General features: G+C 42.3%; 1 protein-coding gene across 8 annotated transcripts in view; it reads right to left on the bottom strand.

Moving 5' to 3' along the window:
• The window catches only part of STXBP5 (syntaxin binding protein 5), a 194,812-nt gene extending 183,917 nt beyond the window's left edge, over nucleotides 1-10,895 (bottom strand). For 7 of the 8 annotated variants that reach the window (XM_075924382.2, XM_025184056.3, XM_006111295.5 and 4 more), the window contains exons 1-2: nucleotides 7,867-8,791; nucleotides 6,017-6,114 (exon numbers count right to left, since the gene is read on the bottom strand). In XM_075924382.2, coding sequence (XP_075780497.2) covers nucleotides 6,017-6,114; nucleotides 7,867-8,019 — 251 coding nt within the window. In that variant the 5' untranslated portion in view covers nucleotides 8,020-8,791. Of the gene's footprint in view, nucleotides 1-6,016; nucleotides 6,115-7,866; nucleotides 8,792-10,821 lie in introns of those variants that run through there. The other variant, XM_025184070.3, reaches the window with a different exon arrangement.
• Nucleotides 10,896-13,844: the final 2,949 nt, after the last annotated feature.

The raw sequence follows: 13,844 nt of genomic DNA, 5'->3' as shown, positions 1-13,844 counted from the left end.
CACACCAGACTTTCCCCTTAAGTTTTTAAAAGAGTGTACACACTGCAACTGTGACTGATTTTCAATGGCTACCATACCTGTAAATCTTTACATAACCCTATAAAAGGGTTTATTTATTACTTTATTGTTGTTTCAAGGGCTGGCTACTACAGGAATAAGGATCTACAGGCAGTCCCCGGGTTACATGGATCCGACTTACATCAGATCCCTACTTACAAACGGGGTGAGGCAACCCCGCACTAGCTGCTTCCCCCCCAGCAGACCAGGGAGACGCAAAGCTAGCGCCTCCCCCAGCAGACCAGGGAGATGCGGAGCGGCTTTTCTCAGCAGACACCTCAGCTTGAGAATAAAGGACTGAGGGAAGTGAGGTGTGGAGGAATAAAACTGAGCTCTGGAGAAATGTTTGGCTGGAGTTTCCCCTACAATATGTACCAGTTCCGACTTACATACAAATTCAACTTAAGAACAAACCTACAGTCCCTATCTTGTACGTAACCCAGGGACTGCCTGTACTTTACAAATTGGATTATCTCTTTTCTGATAAGGTCCTGTTACTTAGAACAGTGTCTATTTAATATTCTCTCCCCCCCCCCCCCCATTTGTCTGTTCCTTCTGCAGTGTGAGGTCTCATCTTAATGTCACCTTATATCTACTTATGGACACATACAAGCAAGGCCAAAGCAACAGCTTTCTAGAGAACGGAGTCGCTGATGACATCAGACTGTCAAAACGAAGTATGAGCCGTTTCTATGGCTCTCATTTAGCAATGTGTGCGTGTCCAACTTCCACTCTATCGATGCTGCTTTTCAGGGGTGTTGCACTGTAGCATTCCAATTAAGCATACTTCTGCTCCAGAGGCCCTTAATTCATAGATAAAGAAAAACATAATACCTGATGCAAATTCTACTGCTTTTCCAAAGCTAAATGAAGACATCCTCTTCTAGAATACATTCCACCCTCATTATCTTCTTATGTAACCATGTTGTTTGGACTTTGAACAAATATAAATAGTAATAAGGAATACAAGAGTTTAAACAGTAGCAAAATAAGAGTATGTCATGATTTCAGACCATGCTCTACAATTACCTATCATATTTGTGAGGCACATGTAATGCCTGTTCAATATTGCATATTCCTCATCCAAAATTATGTCGACAAACACAGATTTTGCTCTGAGTAAGCAAGTACCATCAGACAAAAATCGTTACTGCCTTGCAAAATGGCAAGTTAATTTGACAGTCTTAGATCCTCAAATCTTTTTTTAAAAAGAAGATCTATTTATTCTTTTGTTTTCTAAATAGAATTAACCTTATTAATTAGGGCCCTATCAAATTCATGGCCAAGAAAAACATGACTCAAAGCATGAAATTTGGTTTTTTGTTTGCTTCTACCCTATACTATACTGATTTCACAGGGGAGACCAGCATTTCTCAAATGTCCTGATCCAAAAGGGAGTTGCAGGTGGATCTCAAGGGATTGCCATATTATGCCACCTTTACTTCAGCACTGCTGCCTTAAGAGCTGGGTGACTAGAGAGTGGTGGGCTGCTAACTAAGGGCCCAGCTCTGCAAGCAGCAGCACAGAAGTAAAGGTAGCAACACTGCAATGCTCCCTCTCTCACAAAAACTTTGTGATAAGTGTTCCCTATAAAGCTTGTGTGGCCATCCAGGAGAGATTCAAATGCTGCCCAGCTGATTAGGAGTGTGCCCACAGAAGAATTTTTGTTTCTATTGGTGATGCGCATTCACACATGCCTTGGCGCACATACAATTATTCTGCACACAAATGGAATAATCCACACATGGATTAAAGAGATTAGAGGGAATTTTGCTTGTGACACCTTCACAACTTCTTTTTGCTTCAGAACCCATACAGTTATAACGCCATAAAATCATGACTGTGAAATAGGGAAGTGAAAGTTTAACCAGTGGGGCTGGAGCAGCTCCCTGCCTGCTGCAGGCAGTAAGCTGCTCCAGGCCATACAGGGGAACTTCCTCAGGCAAGAGCTGCTGTTGCATCCTGGCTGGAGCAGCCTCTGTCTGTGGACAGTCCAGGCGCCTCACAGGTAAGGGCTGCTCTGGTGTCCTTTCCAGTGAAGCTTTTGCCTGTGCTGGCGGGCCCACAGACAGTTGCTGCTCTAACCGGGCTGGAGCAGGAGGAGAAGGGGCGTTCCAGTCCAGTGGTGAGGAGCACCATCACAACTGCCTCCCCCCTCTGTTTAATCAGCTAACCTGTTAAACATATTAAACAGGATTTTACATCCCTACTGTAAATCTGACTGTGAATTTAATAGTGCCCTACCAATGAACCTACTAAACCCTTTTCATTTCCCTGGAGACAGTGGCGCTCCCTCTCCCTATATTATTTTTATTTATACATATTCCTGCAGGACAACAGTGACATCATCATCACTCTGCAATCACAGTAGCCAAGCCCACCCACTCTGGCCTATCCCAGGGCCCACATGGAGAGCTTGGATGGTTGCGCTGCAGCCCGGCCCTTCCCTCTCCAGTGGAGGGGGAGGAGGTGGAGCTGTAGCTGCAGTGCCCTTAGCCCAACCCTCCCCAGCAGCTGGGTGGGGACGGGAGGGGGGAAGATACCAGGGCTAGCACAGCCCTAGCTCTCCCCAGCAGTAGGGAGGACTGGCTAAGAAGCCTGGCCTTCCCTGGTGACTTGTGGGGGAAGAGCCGGGGCTGTCTACCCACGGGGGGGAGGGGAGTGAAGAGTTGGCAAGTGTAGCAAGCAGGGGGTGCAGCCCCCAAGTTTAGTATAAGAAAAACATCAGAGAGAACGCATAGGGAAGTCTTCCAGTGCTCAGGGTTAAGACAAGGAAACAAGAACCACAGTATCTTCTGCTTCCATCTACTAAAAAGCCATGTGATTTTGTTTGAAATGTCTAGAATGAGATCACCATATTTTGCCATCCATACCTGTCTCCATTGTGACTGATTCATTTCTTAAAAATTCAGACTGCTATGGAGCAGAGTCTTTTTTTTCAAAGAGCTGAGATAGAAAATATTGTTACCTATTTCAGGTGTTTAATACCTTCCTATAGTAGCATAATGCTGCAGAAAGTTATTTGCTTAATAAATATTATTTTTAAATTTATCCTGTTAGAAATGTTCCTTGTTCAAACATAGCTATCAAACTTTATATGGAAATATGAACAACCACCACCAACAGGTTGCATATTTATTTAACCACATCTTCAGAACTATATGGTGGAGTAGATTTGTACCCTAGTCTGTCACTCTGAAAAACCACATTCAAACACTGAGTAGGGAAACAAGCATAAATAAGTTTTGTGATCTCTTCCTAGTATCTTATGGACAGCTCTGTGTATCCAAGATCAAGAATCAACTGCTGTTCAATGAAGGAACAAGTTGGTCATGGAATAGCAAAGCCTTGTGTGAATAAAGCACCCCTCAGAGCACGGTAAGTTATAGCAACCTAAGCACCTATGTAGACACTGCTATGTTGAGCTACTGCCTTTCATGGATGTGGTTTTATTACGCCAACAGAAGAGCACTCTCCCATCAACAGAGCATTTTCAACAGACATGCTAAGAAAAAAGGTACATTTTTAATGCTACCACATGTGCACTAAATCCTGATATTTAAACAATTATTCAATACACTTAAAAACGTCCTTCCCCCCCTCCCCCAGGTGCAGGCATGGCCATACCAGACAATAATTAGATGGGATAGCTGAAGGAAAAGTGTCACACTCTTAACCAAAGCTCTCATCGGTACTGAGTTTAAAACTTGAAGCAGTTGAAAAATAATCCTTAGAACAGTTTAATTTTTTTAACCACTCAACGTAGACACATTAAAAACCATATGTTCAAAAAGCATTCAAATTGTTGAATAATATTCATTATTAGGTAGTCCTATAATTTGTAAAACATTTTGGCCCCATTCCCTTTCCAAGTTAAATCATGTTATCTCTTTAAATTTGAAATGTTTTAAAACTATTTAAAACTGCATCAGGTAAAAATTTTAATAGAAGCCAAGTGGAGGCCCTCTCATGAAAGGGAATTTCCCATATAAATGTGTTGAGGAATGCCTAAAAACTTGCTCTTCAAACCTTTAACTTGATGTATACGGATTTGATTGCTTAAATATCAGTTACTGCAGTCATTACAAGTCCAGAGTTAGAAATATGCAACATGTTATAACGAAACACTAGAAGGATTTCAAAACCTAAAAACATACTTAGTATTTACTACTCAAGCAGCTAATACAAAAGACAAGAGGAAATCCCACCAACTAGATTCAGGACAATGTGGTTGGGGAGACTTCTCATCTAGCTGAAAGATACTCTACCTCAATCTAGACAGTACCAGAGTGTGTGGAGACAGAAAGATGGATCTTTTACTTACTAACATCCCTTAGGCTCTCTTTTTTACATCCTATTCCTCTGTGCATAGCTCTGGACCATGTTTCTGTTTAGAATATTCATTAATTGTCAACAGTAAAAGACATTCTTGTCAAGATCATGGCCCTCTCCAAGGTTCTGACTAATAACAATGAAACAAATGTCAAATAAGTCTTGCCTATATATAAAATCAGGAAGACAAACACTGTTTCATATTTGGAATGCTTCACTTCTCTCACCAACAAAACCAATAAGTGAATGTATAAATTCTGCAGAGACTCATGGTTTGACCCTCCTCTCCAATTCAAAGTGCCTGTAAGTGAGTTTTTCAAGTAATATTACTTATAAGTAATATCAAACATTAGCTAAAGATTTACCAGCTAGATGTACCAGACAAGAGCCATATTTTGAACTCTCTCTCAATTCCACTAATTCAGTACAACTGTTTCAACATTCCCATGAAAAGAAAAGAGTAAAACAAAAACATTAGCTTTAGCAGCAGTGTAGTGAAAAATTTGCTTGTCCTCCAAATGCTTACCTTTGCCTATTAAAAAGCAAACAAACTCATAAGGAACTATTACACTGACAATTTAACCTCAAATTCTTTTCTCTCTGAATCTCTCATTTAACTTTTTGTACATTTAATTTAAAGCATCTGAAAAGAGATCTTAAAAAGACTGAAACATCCATTAATATTCTTGCAGTGATAGATTTCATTTTTAGTTGAAGGAGGTTGGGTTATGATAATCTAACTCCCACACTACTATAAGTAGCAGCAAGTAGTACCAAAGTAGCAAAAAAAAAAAAAAAAAAAAAAGATATTTACCTACCACATATAAACAGATTAATTTACTTTCCTAGAAAGAGGATTTGAAGCTTCTAGAAATGCCATAGCTCCAGTGCATTTCAGGATAACAGCAAATTCAATTGACTATATTCCTCTATTGATGTTCAGGCTTTATCAATCTATTTTTGGAAACACAAATAGCTCCTTCTCTTAACCAAATAAATGCAACTAAATTTTTAGTTAGTTCTATTCACACACTGGTAAACATAGAAAACTGTTATTGTTGATTTATGCTATAAATTCAATATGCTAGTTTGAGTAACTTGTCCATTTTACTATTGATGGAACAACAATTAAAAGATCAAATGGCGCTTCTAAAACAACCTTTTGGGGGCTTAAAAACAAACAGCAAATAATTACAGTATTAGAAAACAGTTCCCAAAAAGAAAAATCCACAAACAAGCATGAAGCCAATTTTTCTCCTTGGGTGATTTTCAAGTCCAAAAAGACAACACTGCCACAATCTTTAATGTACACCAGACCTCTAACTGCTGTAAACAGTGCAAGAGAGATTTCACAGATGCTTACACCAACACAAGATAGTGTAAACTGAAGAGTCTTACATCATACCACTGGCATATCCTCAAAATGTGCACATGCACAAAGCAACAAAAAAGAGAACCCATCAAGAGCAACTTAGGTTTTCCCTTTCCCTTCTTCCCCTTCAAATGCAACACATACCTGATTTCCAGAGTGCTTCCTCGCATTAGCTCCAGCAAAGCAGAATAACCCAGGACAGGACTCCAATTAGCAGCATAGTGATTTTCTTTTTATAACAGAATGAAAGGATACAGCCTTAAAGCTCCCGTCTGAGTCCCAATGGCCAGTATCTTCTGAACAGGATCAAATGCCAAGGCCGAAGGCTGATAGGGGAAACCGTGGCGAACGGTCTAACAAGTCAGAGCGGTGAGGTAATGATGGGTCAAGCAGCAGACCAAAAATAAATAAAATCAAAAGAGAATATTAGGGAGAGAGAGGTTCAGTTTTAATTGCACTTCAGTAAGGACACAAATGCATTTAGGAAGAAAAAATTGATGGAAAAAGCTCTTTAGCCTGAAGTCATTACAGAAAATTTCTGATAGAGAATCTATTCATTCATACTTGAATATAAAATAAAGGATGAAAACTTGATTTCATTTATCTTGTCTCTTTAAAAAGTCACCCAACTAGTCCCATTTCATTTTGTCCATACCCCTGTTCTCTGGCTTCTGGTTAATAGCATTTGACAATTAAAATATGAAATGTTTCCTGGGAAGTTTGACAACACAGTTTAATTTACAGTGCTGGCTATTACAAATCATTAGAACTGCTCTTCAGTGAGCCATCCCTCTCAGGCAGGACACAGTGCATTCTCTCTCCAGGATAACATTTAAAAAAAAAAAAATCACACATCCTTTCCCCCCACCTCTTAACCAAGAGATGATTCCCATAAAACACAACTGGAATGGTTACCTTTTTGAACTAGCCAGGATTTTAATTACAACTTGTGCAGTTATTACATTAACTGTACTTTAGGATAATAATTGACTCAAATTAATGAATTGTGCTGTTTCATTGCATGACTCACATTTCACACAAAAAATAATGAAATGATCTAACCTCGATCACAGCTATGCCAACGAACATAACAAAGCCGTGTAAATGCTAGCTTTCTTATTTTTAAGAATATTAAAATTAAAAATATAAATATATAAGTGTCAATGTAGTAATTTAGAACCTCAGAAATGCACACACAAAGGTTTTACTTTGATGAAGTTAAGAAGGTGATATTAAACTGCCATGCTTCTCAACTTTCAATAATTTTTTAAGTGATAAGGTACACAGTGCAACTGTAAACAAGGCCATTTAACTCAATACTCATTTTCCTTTCCATATCCCTTACCTCTTAAGTTGCTGGTAAAAATGCATATAACACTAAATAAAAGGTAAAACAATATACATAAAAAAGCCCAAATAAAAACGAGGCCTTGTGTCTAGTATAGAAAAAGATGGGTTTTAATATCCAAACTACTTTTTATTCCTGTTGGTGCAGCTGGCGGATTAATTTGCTGCATCATCCTTTAATAAATGTACAGACCTTCACTGCTATAATTATACTAGCAATAAATATTAACTTGTCTCCCACCTCATGTTGGGAATATCAGTAGTGCCTACTTGATAACAAGCACCAACAAATTCAACACAAAGATCTGCAGCCCATTTTAGATGCAAAAGGATAAACACATTTCCAAATAACGTAAAAGGATAGGTCCCTCATACTTCCAGTCCATTATGAGCAGTATTCACCCAAATGCAATAGGAAGCAGATTTCCATTATACCCAAGTACCATTACTCTCCTCTCAACTTTCCACCTTCTCCCCCCCCCGCTTTTTCTCAACAGACACAATATTAGGTGCATGAAATAACCTGCAGGCAAGAGACTCAATCTAGAAATTATCATGGGAGAGAAGACATGGTTCCCACAAAACACTCCAGCAAACCCTTTACAACTCCCCTCGCCTTCCCTCCCCATCCCTAACGAGTGGAGGGGCTCACATAATTGTAGATATTAAAAATCAAAGAGCCTAAAGCCTGCATAGCCCATCATGGCTACAATATCTCCTCCTGAGCTGCGAGCGGGGTTTCCAGCTGCAGACTTCACCTTGCAAAGCTGGAAGTGCTCCGACTGGAGAGTCTCCGGGATGTCGGTCTCCCGGTTCCCGGACTGCTGCTGTTGCGAGGAGGAGGAAGCCGAGGAGGAGGACGAGACCGCTGTCAGGCCGTCCAGCACCTTCCTGATGTTAAATTTCCTCATGGTCTCGACGGCGGCGTTCCCAATGCTCCTGCCCCCCGCCACCACCTCCCCCTTTTTCCGGGCGCTCCCCGCGGCTCAGCCGCCCGCACGCAGAGAGCCCTGCAGCGCAGGCAGCGCAGGGCTGGGGCGCTGCTAGGCGAGTGGGGGTGTCCAAGCGGTTCCCCTCATTCACGGGGGACGCAGGCAGGCGGCGAGCCCCGGAGCCGGCGGGGCAGGCGAGAGCCTGGCGCAGCGTGGAGCCCAGCCGAGGGGAACCGGGGCGCCAGCAGGAGGTAAAATCGCTGCCCCCCGCCGCCTCCGATCCAGGCCTCAAGACCCCCCCGCCCCCCCCGCGCGCCCGACCTGGCCCCCTCCTGCGGCTGCCGAGGCCCCAGACGAGCGCAGCCTTGGCCCCGCGCCGGGCCCTTCCCGTTGCCGAGGCCCCCGCCTGCCTCCCGGTGCAGCGGCGACGTGACAGCCTCGGCCTTTCCGCCCAGCCCGCCTCACATCGCCGCGCCGCGCCGCGAGCCCTCCATGTGCCCGGCCGCCGCCGCCGCCGCAGTCCCTGCCTCTCACGCTCGCCCTCCCTCGGCTCGGCTGCCTCCGCGCCTCGCTCCCTGCGCGGCGCCTGCCTCAGGAGCGAGCGCCCCGCTGGCTGCCGGCCGCAACCACCATCCTCCTGCCGCGCGCCCGCCGCCGCCCCCCGGCTCGCCCCACAACGCGGAAGCGCAGCACCCTGAGGAGCCGCCGCTGCCGCTGCCGCTGCTGCTACCGGCCGCCGCTGCCTCCTCACCCACCCAGCGGCGGCTCTGGAGAGCATGCGCGCACAAGGCGCCAGCACCCGGATGTCCGAGTCCTTGCTGCTATTCTTGCCCCTGTTCTGTGCGGGAGCTTGATGGACCCGAGGAGGCCACCCCAGGAACGGGTGGGTGCACGGTGGGATGGCGAAGGGCAGCCTCTGAGCAGAGGCAGAGCCTCCCCCGGAGGTTGTGGGTGCATGTTGGGAGCCCTCTGTGCAAACACCACCACAATTGTTTGCCACTCTGATGTGGTCCTGAGGATCAAATGGAAAGGGGCGCGAGACTGGTTCCTTCCCTCTGTGTCTATGCGGTATCAGTGGTTCAGCCATACACGGGGCGGGAGGGGAGGCATCCTTGGTTTAATCATATACCCAGTAACGGGCATGGGTGGATACCAGTTGTGGGGCAGCTGATCACTACCTTTTCATAATTAACCCATCCATCTGGGGAGATGAACCAGAGACCCTCCTCCCAGGTACTACAGATCTAAAAACAAAAGACTACTGAAAGAGCTTTGTTAACAATAAACTCCCTTATGTCCTTAGGAAGTAGCAATCCATAAATAGCAACTTGATCAGAGACCAGTGGCTTTAATATTACTGTTCCAATTGCTGAAAGCAGAATTGGTTCCACAAATACAGAATAGTAGTGGACATTTTTGTCTAATTATATATATATTTTCCTAACACTTCTGGTACTTCATTGGTGTTCAAGGAAATATGGAACATGTAAATGGTTTGGGAAGGGGGAAAGCCCTTTTTGAGTTGAGAGATAAGACAGACCATTTCAAATCAGAAGAAAATTTGAAGAATGGTTTGAACTTTTCCAAAAGTTTTTCTGAAACAGTGACCTTTGCCTTCTGCTCAAGCCAAAGCAATTTAAAAAAGTTTTAGGTAGTCTAGAGCAGTGGTGGACACCTTGTGGCCATCTGAAGCCCATCCTAGTTGTGTGTTTGTGGCCCATGAGACATTTTGTTTACCATTGTCCAGGCTGCATGATTGCCAGTTTCCAGTGGTCTCCAGCCATATATTTTTTCCTAGCAATATTATAAAAGTGACATGCATGTAAAGCAAGGACACGTGAAGTGAGGTGCATGCTGATTGCACGCAACACTGATTGTGAGAGCCATGTGCTCCTTTCACATCCAATCAAAATGTTATTACAGTTCAGTTGGCACACCCCACAAATTCTAGGTACACACACAGTTAGCAAAACTACCCAGTTCTGGGAGACTGTATTGGTTATGACAATTTTATTACCACTGAACTGAAAGAGGGCTACTTGTATGGCCCACTTCGCTAGCTTAGGCTGCCCATCACTGGTTTAGAGCAGGACAGAAGCTGATTATAACCTTAGCTACCAATGAGCTATTATTGTGCCACAACAAATAAAGCAGCTGAAATTAATAAAGAAAATATGTACAAGGGTTGTCCATCCTCATTTTATAAGGCATAAATTAATCAATGGGGTTAGTAAGACATTTCCTTAATAGGTGCTATTACACAACTGAACAATTTAGATGGGTGGAGCAGAGTTACACCTTTCTTTGAAGTATATGACATTGACTGTTGTCAGATGCAGAATATCAAGACAGACTGTCCATTTATCTGTTGCAGGTTGACAGTTTTTATTTCTCACTAGTGGATCAATGAAGAGTAATGCTGTCATCCTTGCCTCAAGCATTAGTTCCTTTATTTTAAAAAACATTAAAAATCTTCTGAAATGCAAATCATCCTCAACTCTTAAGTTAGTGAATAAAGAGGGGGAATCTATTATAAATATGACTTATGAGAAAAATAATTCCAGATAATAATTTAATGCAATCCTGGTAATGTTAGCCAGCGGCTTTACCTATCTGTAGCAAGAATATTTTAAGAATAGCATTAGACTAATACACAGCACTTACATAGTCTAGCTACATTATAAATAAAATAGAGGTTTATTAGGGAAAAGCACAATACATTTAAGCACATTTTAGAAAATGGTTGACAGTCCTTGGCTGAAATAGTCACTTTCTTGTTACCTGTGAGAAGAGAGGGGTGAACATTGGACTTCCTCAAATCATCTTCAATGAAGTGCTCTAAGCCAGCCCATGAGATGGCATGAGTCTATTGGAAATATTTAATAGAGATGGCTTAGACAAAGGCCAGGATACATTTTGTATTAAAAAAAAAATCAACGTTTTTGTTGTTCCTGTTTATAAAACAAATTCTGGCCCTTTTGTTAAATATGTAGGTAGTTCCAACTCCAGTTTTATTATCCACCGCTCTTATATATTGTTAATACATATTTTTTTAAGGTTTAATTTGATTTCCTCTATTTTCTGACAATTGTTTATGCTATGAACAAAAAACACTTGGAAGGAAAATATTGCTACTTGACTGCTCTACTTGTATGATTACATGCATAAGGCACAATCTTACAAAGAGGCTGATAAGTAATTTTACATTAGGCATGTGAGTAGTTCCATTGAGTTCACATTACGAGCCCTAAGCCTGCAAACACTTACCCACAACTTTAGCTTTACTACTGTGAGCAGGTCCAATGAAGTTAATAGGGCTGTTCTCGTGTTACACGCTGATGCAGCCCAGAATAGCAGTTTACAAACACACACAACCCCCACCCTAAAACAGGTGGGTTGTCAATCAAAACCTGTAATAACCATGAATAGGGAAGTCAGCACCAGTCTGAACAAAACATGGTTACAGTTGGAAGAGGTAGCAGCAAAAGAGGAATGGGGAGAGGAATAGGAACAGGAAGTAGGAATAAAAAAAAACACTTATACCAGTCATCATATCACAGTAGTAAAGGTGTGTGCTTAAGTGTTAGACAATTTGAGGCCTGTATAACCATTTTTTCATACTACAGTCATCTTCATTTTTTGACCCTGTCTATTGTCTGCTCTCCAGGTGAGTAGTAGTGTCTTTAATAAGGATACACTTAAAAAACAACAAATAGTCTGGAAGCCCTTTAAAGACTAACAAAACACGTAGCTGGTATCATGAGCTTTCATGGGCACAGCCCACTTCTTCAGATGACCAAAATGTTGGATGTCCAGGACCAAAAATAAACACTCTGGTCATCTGAAGGAAGTGGGCTGCGTCCACGAAAGCTCATACCACCAGCTACATGTTTTGTTAGTCTTTAAAGTGCTACCAGACTTTTTGTTGTTTTTTAAGTTTTCCTGTTACAGACTAACTCGGCTACCCCTCTGAAGCTTTAATAGGGATGTTAGAGTGTAACCGGTTAACCGATGAGTTGGTGCTTATTGGTTAATGCTGTCAGTTAAACTCTGCCTCGCTCCCCAGGGAGGCACCTTTGATGCAGCAGTGAAGCCACCACCCCGGAAATGGAGCCTGCCTACCTGGCTTCTGGGGAGGTGTCTTTATTCTGGCAGTGAAGTCTCCCTGGGACCAGAGCCAGTAGCCCCTCCCACCTGGCTCCCAGTTTGGCAGCTTCACGGTGGGCTCTGAAGTGTGAAGCTTATTTAAGCTTTATAATGAGAGCCTGCAGTGCATGTAACCACTAAGATTTTTACCAGTTACATAGTTACCTTATTAAACGTCTTTAACAACCATAGTCTTTAAATATATGGTAAGATCTTTGGAGTACAGACTGAGTTTTGCTCTTTTTTTCAGTGCAACACCCAGCACAAGAGGACCCTCATTCTGACTGGTGACTCGGAGCTGCTGTTATACAACTAATAAATATTTATAATAGATGCAGATGTTGTTTTCTTTAGTACTGCAGTTCCCCTCTCACCACCTCTCCAACTGTTGCCTTTCACCAAGTAGAGCCTTCCTGCTACTTTAACTCCTTCTCCTATTGAAGTCCATGGCAAAAATCCCATTGGCGTCCATGGGAACAAGAGTAGGCTTTTTATTTTATAGTACAGCAAACACCCTCCTTATCCTATATCTCTCATGCTTAGTTTCAGTATTTCAAAGCTTCCTGCCTCCCTGCTCCTCTTACCCAATAACCACATCCTCTTTTTGCAAACTAAACTGACTGTGGCCTCTTTGTGGCCTACTCAGACCTTTCTTCCCCTGATAGTCTGAACTCTTTCCAATGTTTGGCACCATAGTCCCAATCTGGGATATCATTTGCTATGGAGCAAGAGGATAGTTGCCCCACGCTCTGACCTTGGTTTGTCCCTGCTCCCGATTTTTCATAGGCTTATATGCAGCATTGTGTCTTCCACTCCCTGTCACCCAACTCTGCAGGGTATAATGTAATTACATATAGAGCTTCATCAGCTGACACAGCTTTGATCACCCTACCCCACTCTGAATTTTTCTGGAATGATGCTCCTTAAACAGCTGGGGAAAGGGGCAACCAGACCAGGTTATGTGGCTTGCTCCAACTGTCACAGAATCTTGTGGCTTGGTTGCTACGGTTGCCGCTGTAGAAATGAGCAGAATTTCACTCAGCCAAACACTACATTTTAATGGGCTTTATAATTCTCCATCTGTTACTATGCTACATGGAAACCCTTAGCTCTCTTCAACTAAAGACTCACTTTGACGCTGCCCTTGGAAAGCAAGCAGTCTTCTTGCTCAGTGATGAAAGTTCTGTTCTTCAGAAAGTTTATAGGAACTCAAACTTTCTTTTCTCGCTAATAAACTGAAGCTTTTACTTCAAATTTTCTGTTCCTGGACAGGAACTCTCCTTCTTTGGCCATATTTTTATTTAAATCCCCAAACAGACTACTTTTAATTATAACACCTATTATGAGAAAATTCTGCTGTACTGGTATAAATCTGAACTAATGTCACAAAGTCACTGGAGCTACTCTGGATATAAATTAGTACAATAGAGCAGACCTTCACAGTATATTAGCACAATAATACTTGACTTTTTATAGATACTTTTATTTTTTCTTATTACTTCACAATGGACTCATAAAAATACTTAATATATTTTACACATGCACTTGTCTCCAAGTAAAATCTTTGGCTTTCCTCTTTGTATATTAGTGATAATGCATATGGTTTTATATTTCCTTTGTGAAAATTGCTGTTCCGATCTCAATCTTCTTTTCAGTAG

This window comes from Pelodiscus sinensis, chromosome 3, assembly GCF_052426305.1.
Source record: "Pelodiscus sinensis isolate ZL-2025 chromosome 3, ASM5242630v1, whole genome shotgun sequence".
In the NCBI taxonomy this organism is placed as follows: Eukaryota; Metazoa; Chordata; order Testudines; family Trionychidae; genus Pelodiscus; species Pelodiscus sinensis.
This window is presented reverse-complemented; position numbering and strand designations above follow the sequence as displayed.